Source organism: Apium graveolens, chromosome 5, assembly GCF_009905375.1.
Source record: "Apium graveolens cultivar Ventura chromosome 5, ASM990537v1, whole genome shotgun sequence".
In the NCBI taxonomy this organism is placed as follows: Eukaryota; Viridiplantae; Streptophyta; class Magnoliopsida; order Apiales; family Apiaceae; genus Apium; species Apium graveolens.
The window spans coordinates 237,266,456-237,278,492 of record NC_133651.1 but is presented as its reverse complement, the minus strand read 5'-3'; the positions used below and the strand labels follow the sequence as shown (position 1 = coordinate 237,278,492).

The 12,037-nt window shown below is 32.5% G+C and overlaps 1 protein-coding gene across 1 annotated transcript; it reads left to right on the top strand.

Moving 5' to 3' along the window:
- The first annotated feature begins 1,115 nt into the window (after positions 1-1,115).
- LOC141661655 (uncharacterized) lies at positions 1,116-6,560 on the top strand. The gene is made up of 6 exons (XM_074468662.1): positions 1,116-1,353; positions 2,132-2,359; positions 2,512-2,587; positions 3,247-3,338; positions 4,484-4,729; positions 6,175-6,560. Exons 2-5 carry the CDS (start codon positions 2,165-2,167, stop codon positions 4,718-4,720), a joined length of 600 nt encoding a protein of 199 aa, XP_074324763.1. The 5' UTR covers positions 1,116-1,353; positions 2,132-2,164; the 3' UTR covers positions 4,721-4,729; positions 6,175-6,560.
- The last annotated feature ends 5,477 nt before the right edge of the window (positions 6,561-12,037 follow it).

Here is a 12,037-nt window from a genome sequence, read left to right as displayed (position 1 = left end):
ATAGTACAAAATAAAATGAATCAAAAGTTACAATATAGTATGGATATAACTTTTATTTGAATAATTCAAAATATAAAAATAATTCAAAGTATTTGTAAATATTATCTTGATCAATGAATATTATTTATCTAGAAGAATTCTTTTTAAAAAGCTTATTTTTTAAAAGTGAAAAATAAAAAATAAATCGATTTAATATATCATCGTAATTTTAAAAAAATCTTGTGATATCTCATATCAAATTTTGAATATTTTTGAAATCGGGACAAGTCCCAAAAATAATAATGCGCTATCAGTGAAGTTAGTAATTTTAATATAAATAATCAATTGACTTGATCTTATAAATATCTCAAACACATTAATTTATATTAACATAAGATATTAAAAAAATAGCATTATTGGTAAGATATTCTCGTCAAACTTGTAATTTAAATTTGCTAAACGTAGAATGCGACGATGTTTTTCGGCCGGGTCATGTAGTCAAATTTCGAGTATTTTTTGAAAAATGGGTCAAGTTCTAATTTCAAATTGGAATAAAATAAAATGTTTTGACTCATTATAATTCCAGCTCATCTAAATATGTAATACCATTATAGATTATTTATATATAAACGATTCTATTTTCAACATTTTCTATAAAAAATATATATATGTATATTTTAATTACTTTATGTTAAAAATATATGAGATACATTTTCAAACTGAAAAAAGATTAATGAATAAGATAATAATACATTTATGTACTATGTCTAATTTTGTATTAATTTTTTAAAATTAATTATACAAATATTAAAGTAACTATATTTTTTTACGGAATTCAAGTAACTATCTTTAAAGTTAAATAAAATATTAATTTATGTGTATGATAAAAAACACTTGTGATATTAAGGTGTAGTGATATGAGGTCGTATAGTTTAATGAAATATCTCGAGTTCGATTCCCAAAAAACAAAACTTTTATAAAAAAATTAAAAACAGGAATATTTTAGTCTTTTTAATGAGACTTTTTAATCTCACTAATTATCTATTATATATAGAAAAGAAGATATATATGAAAATGGAATGATATCAATAGATTTGTAAAAGGAATTAAAAAATTTGCCTGTGCAAAGAGAAACCCTCCAAACGGAAGTTTGAAAAAAGTCATGAAGGTGATGAAGTTGCTGACAGGATACTCTTGCCAAGCGTTGCACTGCACTGCATGCCTTAATTACCCTATTCGTATTTTTCTATCATCAAGCTTACCTATTTTCTTATTATTTACATCAACAATTTAACAATATATTATATATACACACACAAGCATCACCGACCTAGAAAACTTTCATTCTCACCTAAGCTCACCCAAAATCTCCAGGTACGAACTTGCACTAATTCGAGATTAAAATTATTTATCTAATTTATTATATTGATTTTTTTTCATTGTTCTTCCATTCGTGATTACTAATTTTTCAGTTCATGTACTTGTTTGTGATACTTGGAGACTAGGTGTCGATTTTAGGGTTTCTGTGTGCGTGTGTGTGATTTTTAGGGCTTCCCGAACGTTTAAGAGTATCTCAATTATATAAATATTCAACTTCTGTATGTTTCGAGGACTATTTAGCGTTAATTGGCAATTTATAGTGTATGTGAACTCTGCGACCTTCCTTGATTCTCAACTCTTTTGGGTCTTTGGTAACTCTGAGAAGTCGGTAGGGAATTATCTGGATAATTGTCTTCTGATTGAAGTGAATTTTAGGTTTGCAAACATGCTAGTCAGTTTTAGTGGGGCTGCTTGGAATTTTCTTCCGTCGGATTTAACCAGTTTTGTTGTATTTAAAAGCCAATTTCAGTTTTAATTGTTGATGAAAGTGTTTAACTTTTCAAAGTGTCAGCGTTGTTCTTCCTGTCTTCAAATTACAAATTCATGTTAACTGTTTAAATTGTATATAGTCATCTGCATATGCTTTCTGTTGCGATGTTTTTGTGGGTAATTAAAACAATCTCTATGTTACTGGCACAAGAGAATATCTCTAATTTAGATACCTCCCTGTAGATTATTAATATTGTAATTACTTGTTAATTAAATTTTTGAAACATTGAACTGAGACAACACATGCATTTGTCTTTGGCTAATGGTATGTGAAAATGTCCAGAAAGTTTGCACGGACGGTTGAGGCACTTGGAAGATGAATAACGCTCACAGCCACCGACTTTCCACATCTGTTCGCAGCAATGCTTATAATCCAAATAATCTTTCAATTTTCCCTGAATTGCTACAACCAGTTAATGCAACTGAAACTCAGCAACATCTTGAGCCTGTCGTACCACAACATTCTTCCGTAGAAGATTCAATGCTTCCTCTAGTAGAGAGATTATTTATGGTATGACTGTGTGTGTGTGTGTATATATATATATGTTTTGTGTTTCCCATTTTCAAATAATCATGCCTTCATATATCTTTGTGTAAGATGACTCATATTTTCTTTATGATCATAATAACTTTTAATTATGTCTATTTTATCAATGGGTAAAGAATATTGTCGAGCATTTAACAAACACGACATTGGAGTTAAATGGTCGGATTGCATCCCAGAGAGCAGGCCATACAGGTTTGTTTAACCTTCTTTTCTCTCAGTTTTAAAATCTTATAAATTAAAAAGTTTGGTCTATTTGACCCACTTGTGAGTTTAGGAAAGTGTTGAGATGCCTCTACAGTTTATCTAGCACGATGAGTTATGTGACGATACTTATATTGTTGAATTTCCTGGCGGTTTTTGAGTCTATTGCATTAAAGTTTTCTATATACTCTGTATACGACCTAGCTACACAACAGGATAATATATCACCAGAAGGAAGACCATGCACTTTAATTCTTAAGTGCTAACAAAGATCTGTGGAACATAATTTAAAATATGTACAAAATTTTTGTCAGTTATGGAGCCTTTACTTTTAATTAGGTCATTAAATTTTGAAGCATATGCGACGGACCAGTCCCCCAAACCTTTTAGAATCTTGAAATGTATTAAAAATGACGGAGCCTCGCTTTAAGGTTTCTATAAATTTTTGAACATTCTTAATACAGCCATATATGCTTTGATATTTGATGGATCAACTATATATACTATTATTAATCCAGAGTAGAGGTTTAACCATATCTGATATCCACATTCTATATATAAAGTATGATGGTATTAGATATGTAACTAACTTGATGTTAAATATCTTCTATTTTCTGCTCATCATAATTTTGTTGCATGTGTGCTTGTAGTTACACCTAGGTCAACATCGAACACCCATCATCGAAGAACAAGAACAACAACAAGGCCAAGGACTCTGGAAAGGCAACGAGATTCTTATGCGGTATATCATCTATTCAATTTTGTTTTCTTCAATATTATTTTAGCTAGAATCTGTTGCAAATCTGTCTCATATAGTATGCTTTTAACCTGTTTGAAGCCTTTAGTGCATGTTGCGCAAATCTTGGCTAGCGAGGTTTGTTGGAAAATTATTGGATACTAGATATCACAGACGCGTGACCTTGTGTTATTAATTAATTTCCTGTATCTATTAATTTCCGACTTTTATGTAGAATGCAACCTCAAAGAACAACCAAGCCTTCCTGATGAACACTCTCATATATTCACCAGAATCTGACTGACTTCCACCTTATTGTATCTACTTACAATTAAATAATTGAGGATGGAGGTGAACTTAATGATTAAACCAGAAGAAGGGGTAAAGACTTGGCAAAAAAATGATAGGGGTAAAGCTTACTGAAAACGCTGATGGGATTTGAGAAGGGGTCAATTGTCAGGTCAGGTTTAACCTGGTGGGTTTTAGTTTTTCAATCGGAAGGAAACATGTCTGATGCAAGAAATGAGTCACATTAACTTGTGGTCTATATCCATCTGCAGAGGTTGGGAGGAGAATTTAGTGCGGGCCTAAAACTGACCGCTAATGCGATTAGAATTTTGTCTGTTTGCTGAGTTCATGCGTACATAAACGTTTTCAGACAGCAATGTGTTTTTGTAGGGCGCACTTTGATCGTCACTCTGGTTGGTCCCATTTTCGGATTTGTATAGGAATGGAGCAAAGTAGGAAGCCGGTCGGCGTTACCGTTTAAAAAATAACACAGTCTGTACTAATGACCTGTTTTTTGTAAAGTCATTGTACAAACAATCATATACTACCTTGCCGTGCCAGCACAACCACACATTAAATTAATAGTCATATAGGTTCGTGATTTAAACAATTAATGTACATCCTTTTCTAGTAACAAATACATAGATGAATTATCGAGATATACACATCTTTCTTAGAAGAAGTATCTTATTTACCAATTCAGTGTTTATTATGATCTCCCTGCAGTACTTTATTTACGGGGTACAATTAAATATATACAAATCTCCGCTATCTTGCAGAGAGAATGCTACAATTTTTCTTTAAAATGAAGATGCAATCAATAAGATTATTTACCTTATTAAGAATGAAACTGTTTCTTTCAGAATCCAAATTCAGGTGTGCCTCAACTACCTCAGCAAGAACCTGAAGCTGAAGTTCCTAGAGAGAACAATGTCGACTGTCCAATTTGCATGGCTCCGTTTTTTCAACCCACGACAACGAGATGCGGGCATGTGTTTTGCAAGAATTGTATAACTCATGCATTGGTAGAGAAGAAGCATTGCCCAATCTGCCGTAAGCGGGTTACAAAGAGAGACCTGTTCAGGATTTATCTTTCCTGAATGTACTATGTAAGGGGTTCTTTGCCACATTTTCTTCACACTCACACCCACACCTATGCACATACCCACTCACGCACACAAACTTAATTAGCCAATATCTGTTTCCAAGAACTAAAAATTATACAGGAAACTCCAACAAAGATTTACTGCTTCATCCATCTCAAAATTATAGTCTTGTTTCGATGTTTTAGTTAAATTGACCAAATTTTGGCTAAAAATTATCCTAATACTTAATTAAGATAATTGTAAAAATTGTACTATTAAAAGTATATCTAATCTAATTTAATATGTTTTTTTAGTGTTTTAAAAATATAGTTATATAATTTATAAAATTTAGTTAAAAATTGACCAAATAAATGTCGCACTTGATTATAATTTGATGGAGGGATTGTAGTTGTAGTGAGAAATATGTTCATTATGATTTCAAATGTATATGTTACTCTTCACGTTTGTATGGTTTTGTGAAACTGATAGGAGGGGGGGACACATGCATTATGTTAATTGTTTAGGATTTAAATTATATGTTTGTTAGTAGGTGTTTTTTTTTGTTTAATAAAACATGTAATGTGAGTATTGACTATGGATGGGTTTATAATTAGTTCAATTCAATCTAGGCTAGGTATGGCAAATTAGCAGAGCGGACAACTTTTACCATGTCATCATCCCACGTTATAATTAATTAGTTTAGTTAGTTGAGTGCAAACTTTTGCAGTTTAGTTGTTTAGTTGCACAATTTACAATTGAGAGTGTCGATTCAATTCTCAAACCTGGTATATATCTAAGAACACAAGTATGAATATCATTTATTTAGAGCTATTGGGATATTTTTTGTTGTTGTTTAAGCCCAAACTGTGCCAAGGGGGTATTTTTTCTAAATCTGATGCTATCACTTTATTCTTTAAAATTACTTCAAATATTTTAAATTCACAGATAGATGACTTATATTATAAAACTTAATATTATGTTCAATCCAAAATAAAATGTTTTATTCAATTTTAAACAAGCTCATTTTGTTTAAAAATAAATGATACTCTATTAAGTCCAAGCCCATGGTTGGCACGAGCACTACGTGATGCCAATTAGTTAGCGAACTCAGTTGTCTACATAGGCATTTAGCTTATTTATCTAGAACCAATTAATTAGCGAACTCAGTCCATTAATTCAATTTTATATTCTCGTTTTAAGTAGTGTCCCTTAATATGACGAGTAGACTCAATGAATAAAATTTTAAATGGAGTTTCTAAATGGTTGTCATGGGTCATATTTTCTCCCTTCTCCAGCCGAGAAAGGTGAGTGAAAACGATTTTTCTTGCATCTAGTGTTTTTGCTAACACTTTATAAATTAGTTTATGAAATGTGTTGCCACAATTTTATATTATCTTTTGGTATATCAATCCCTGAGCTAAGCATATAGAAAAATATCATTCACTACCGTTCATGAACATATGTTGCAGGGGTTGTGAAAAAGAGCCGGCAGATGTTTGGATAAGAATATAGAGAGGTTGGCAAGAAGTTCAGAAAGAAAAGCAGATGTTAATAGAACCAAGTTGTGTACTTTTTGATATGGCAGACAAATAGTTAGGAATATTTTAGGGAAATGTTAAATCCAGAGCTGTTTTTCAATTTCCAGAGCAAATATACTGTTAAAAGACTATATTACCCTCGTATTAAAATTTCCTGAAATGGTTGATGTACTTTCAGGGATGGCGATTTAGTCTTTTCATAACTCATTTGTTCTGGATCTTAAAAACAAGCTCTGGATTTAACATTTTCCATATTTTATTGTAAATGATTGTGACCAACAGTACTTTGAAGTCATGGTTGTGGTTCGGCTACGGCACAGCCCTTATATATATACAAAGGAGAATTGGTTGTGATATACTTTATGCTGCAAAACTAAAAATGAAGTAAAAAGGGCAGAATATATTAAAAAGACTACATCATAAAAGACCAAATACTATAATTTGCTGGTAACACTCATTTTCTGTTACAATAGACCCATATTTTTGCGGAACTACAACAATACAAAATTAGTGTTACATTATCTTAAAAACTTGTGTTGTACCTTAGCTTAATTTTTATATTCCACATTCCACCACTAAATTGTTATGTTGCACCTTGGAGAGCACTAAGAAAAGTAACTGCTGGATTTTCTAAATTATTGAATCATAAATTGCTGACCTGACATGGGGACACACGAAGAGGGCCCACATTTTGATCATGTGGTCTGCCACATCCCGAGGTGGACACACAATATTATTTTCGGTGGCTATGGCCGCTATAAAACTCTGACATGAAAAGTTTCTACATATATATATAGGAGTTACTCCACTAGAAACAAATTTAAAATAGAAACTAGAAATTAAATCTAGCCCATTAAAATCAAAGCAGCCCCCGACCAAGCGTGATAGACATACACGCTCATACAAATATTTTCACTCATGTTACCAATAAACACATACAGTATATTTTTTACATTTGATAACCACCATCTCCTCTGACTACCACCAATTTGATAACCACCATCGCCTAAGAATATGGGATCAGACATCGGTTCTGAACCGATGTTAAAGAAAATCTGAACCGATGTCTTCGCGTGTGATGTTAAATGTTATCAGCCTTTCACATCGGTTAACAGCCGATATCTATTACAGTGCTATACATCTGTTTAAAGATTAAATGTGATGTCTTTGCAACAAATTTCACCTTATATTACATTATTTTTAGGTGAATATGAGCATATTATGAGGTATTTATTCATTAAAACATGAAACCTACAAGTTCTAAAAGCCATTTATTAAAATTTTTTCGAAAAAACCGATGTGAAATGCTAGATTAGACATCGGTTAGATTAGTTGGCCGATGTGAAATGTTTGATCAAACATCGGTTAAATTAGCTCCCTGATGTGAAATGATGGATAAGCATGGGTGTTCTTCATGAAACCGATGTGAAATATTTTTTTTTAACATCAGCCAGTTCCTCTAACCGATGTTATTTGACTTCAAATATATTGAGTTTCTTTTCAGAACCGATGTCAAATGACTAGTTCACATCGGTTTTTTAGTTCTTTTTTGTTTAATATTATTTTACCTGATGTCTTTTTATATTTTTTACATCGTTTTATATTTACCAATGTGATGTTAATTTTTGTATGCCATCCTGATACAGTTCACATCCACATGAACCAATTACATTTACAAACAAAAAAATACCAAACAATGCAACATAAACATAAAGCTACTAATATCTACACTGCAGTGAACACCAGACTTAGAGTCTCGATTATTAGCTTCAGCTAAAAATTTATTAACGTAAAGTTAGTATTATAATTTAGAGACATAATCTAAGGGGATATGACATCGAAGAATATAATCTACATCCAGCATGCGAGCTTAATTTTTGAGTTTGTGAACTTAGTAACAAGAACTAAATATTGATGTGGCTGCTGATCTTGTGTCAGTGAATAGGATTGCGGTTGAGACATCCGATAGTAAGGTTCTTTAAGATCAAGCTTGCAAGAGGATGTTTGCATAATTCCTCCTTGTTCAGCACCAGCGCCCCACATTTTAACTAATCAAAGACATTTGATAACACATCAGATTAGATCAAGTATACTGATCACACAACTACAGAAAATAACAAGCTGGCATAGTTAGATTGATTGCGTAACTCTAAGCACTGTGAGAAATCATATGAAGATGACCAACTATTTCTTGTCCTGGCATGACATATAGTGGTTGAAAAAGAACGCAGTGTAGTTGGTACCAGTGGGTTGTAGGTGCACCAGGAGCAGTGGTCAGCCACCTCTGAACCATGATGTGGATCGAACATTTTAACTTCCGTAAGGAATTACAACTTTACGAAGTCCAGTGACATGAAAAAGAATAGTAATCATGGAGAGAACCTTCCATCAAACAATACATCAAACCAGAAGGCCAATCCGTGAATCCCGGTACCAGCGGATGAAGTATACTTTAATGGTACATTAATTTCATACAAATCTTCCTCCTGTAAGATGGAAACAAGTAATATAATTCATCATCTTTAACAAAGACGTTAATAATGCATTATTAACAATAAAACTAAATATGATTTACTTGTATTTTCAACAATAAAATAACACCACTTAAGGAGGAAACTAAAGAATAAGCACCCTCCCAATTTCCAATACTTAATCTGAATCTAAAACAATAAAACCAACCAAGATTTAATCAATTTATAAAATATAAATTACCCAGTTGCTAAAAATTCTATCTTTACATCTCAAAAGTTCTAAAAAACAATTCTTTGCCAAAACCAAGAAACCCCATATGAGTAAACATAAAACCATACTCAAAAAACAATATTTAACAAGAGTGTGAACATTTTGAGGCGTAAAATACAATTTATCTTCAGATATATATATATATATATATATATTACAAAATATAACTAATAGTACAATAGAAGAGCAGGGAGTTCAACTAAAAATCAACACTAAAAAAACACCAGAAGGATATCGGAAACACTAGTATAAATTATGACAGTGGTTTAAGTGAGCCTTAAGCTATCACATGGAACATCTTATAAAGTTTGCATTAAAGAGAAATATCAATGAATTTAAATTATATGGTTAATCATAAAAGATTGTCCCTGATTACCTGATTCAATATCCCCGCCAGTTTATTTTTCTACTTTTTGAACATAGCTAACGGCATTCCTACATTTGCTCAATATAACATCTTCATCCAGTTGACTGCCATACACAATTTAATAACCAGAAACTATTTTGTCCAATACATTTCAAGTTTAACTATAAATATAAATACACCTAAAGAGAGAACATCTTCTGATATGTCAAGTGGAAAGATAGAAGGAGCTACTCACATGGCAAGTTTAATTGGTATAAATACAAGCATCACAATAAGACTTCCATAAATAACAACAGAAAAAAAACTCTGCGTGCATGCTTGTGAACAGGATCATCAATCAGATCACGAAAAGGATTGTAATTAGGATCAGCAGGATCACGTAGGAAGTAAAGAACCCCATTACGCAAAACCTATACATAGCACAGAGTATTCGAATAGCCTGTGACAACTGACAAGATAAAAAACCACGCAGTAATGATCACTAAAGAGAAATGTATACCCCTGAGGCCCTAGAGGAGGTGTGACTCTTATCATCTTGAGGCCCGAACTTAGCTAGTCCGAAATCTTAGATTTTTGGTGTATAGTCCTGAACATTTTGGTAATTAGTAAAAATAAAAATTTGCGCATTAACTAAAGAACAGGTGCATCAAACCCAAGAAAGTTTATTGGAGAATTAAGGTTATAAATTAATGACATTGTCGAGAAAATGTTAGAAGACTTCATATCACGGTGAATGACTGGTGAGCTTGTTTCGTGCAGATACTCTAAACCTTTGGCAGAGCCAACTGTTATTTTGAGTCTTGTTCTCCAGTTCAGGTCATTGTTTCTTCCCGGCTTGTGCCAAATAACATTTATTTACTGATTCCAGTTTTTGTGCCTAAGTTATTGTATTTCACCTTAAGACTTACCTTCGAGTAGAAATGCCTCTAAGCTTCCTTTTGGCATGAATTCCAAAACTAATATGTTATGGTCATCCTCTGAACAGTTATAACAGTATCCTATGATTTTAAGTTTAACCACATTTGGATGGTTCAGCCTTTTCAGAAAACTTAGTTCAGTCTGCAACAAGAAGTATCGGTACAAACACTGGTTTAATAGCTCAAAAAAAAGCATGGACATTATAAAGTTATCATACAGAAAGTACAAACAATGGTTTTTGTTTTATATATTATTCAGAATACATTAATGTCCAACAGGTACTATCACCCTCTCCAACCTCTCAACTCTTGTGGGAGGCCTTTAATTTGTAACTGTGATTTGTAAAGACTAAAGAGTAATAAAGGGCAGGTGGGAAAATGAGAATGAGAATCAGATGCAATCCAATGTTCCATGTGAGGAATGTATTACCAAACATCCAGTATTCATCCCAATCCAGATAAACTGCTAAACCAAACACTATACAGTACTGATTCCCAACTTTTTGTAAAGCGATCATTAACCTTGAATCAAACGTCCGCCTTCTTTTTTTTGCTTGAAAACAGAGTAAAGGCACGAATACATATTTGATATACAACACTCTGCTTTTAATCTTGGACAGACTGTAATCTTGCTGTCAAAAAGTTCTGAAGTGCATATACGCGCACAAAGGAGACTCTTGATTACAAAATGTACTAGTACTTAAAAAATGCTTTTTCAGGAACCACCTGCCAAAGAACATTATTATAGTGATTATAAGTCTATTTATATTTTAATGTTTGTACTAGGTAGACAGCACTTTGTGAGTCTATTGCATTTTTCTACATATTTAGGATTTTGTATGGAAAATCTATAAACAATCAATGTTTAACAACTCCATATATTTAGTAATACAATACTCCTACACAATTTTAAATTACCTGATTCGAGAGTAAATTTATATCTCAATTAAACAAAAACAACAGTGCAACTAGACTTCTTTCTACGACCGTAATTTCCACTGTCGCTCTGCAATTGCTTCACGCACTCGGTTGGCTGCTTCTGTAGTATCAATGAGTGGCGGATAGCTCCAAGTTTTTGAAATCTAAATTAAGGATAAGGAACATAATTTACAAATGGAACAAATTACAATAAGCATCTACAGTTTTTCAAAACAAATCAGATTGATCTTACCAGTTACCCCTTTTTCATTTTTACCAAGTTGTTGCAGCACATCAACTTCAATCATTGTTGCTTTCAGATATTTTTCAACACCTCGGACAACTTTAAAACTTGACCAAAGGTACCTTCACCCATCTTGCTGTGAATCTCACTGTAAAAGTCCAATTTAAAAAGGAATACAAGAACACATTCAGAAACAAATATTGATGAATCGAAACAAGAAACATAATATCTATATGGTGGAGAAGGTAGTTACAACGAGATGTTAGATTATAATCTCCAACAGCAAACACATAATGCCCATCTTTGTCATCTTCTCGCCATGAGGGAGAGTCATTCCGAGCCAGTTCCTTCAAAGACAATGAATTTGTATTCTCTGTAGGTATTCCTGAGGAAAAGCTTGTGAAATTTGCAACTTCTTGCGCACAAAATAATTCAAGCAGAGCCTGCACCAAGGAATAAACGATTAGACATACATATATTGCTCAATACAAAATCAGATCTTCATCCCTCCTTAATACCTACAAATATTTAACATAAACTATGACACCAATCATCTATAATAACAACAATTCATACAGAAAACTTTCAAAATAATAATTTAATTCC

Bases quoted from the DNA above. Each gene is read 5' to 3' on its own strand.
- LOC141661655 (XM_074468662.1), top strand. From the start codon at position 2,165: ATGAATAACGCTCACAGCCACCGACTTTCCACATCTGTTCGCAGCAAT. The intron at 2,588-3,246 runs GTTTGTTTAACC...GTGTGCTTGTAG, and splicing joins CCAGAGAGCAGGCCATACAG to TTACACCTAGGTCAACATCG. The intron at 3,339-4,483 runs GTATATCATCTA...TGTTTCTTTCAG, and splicing joins GGCAACGAGATTCTTATGCG to AATCCAAATTCAGGTGTGCC.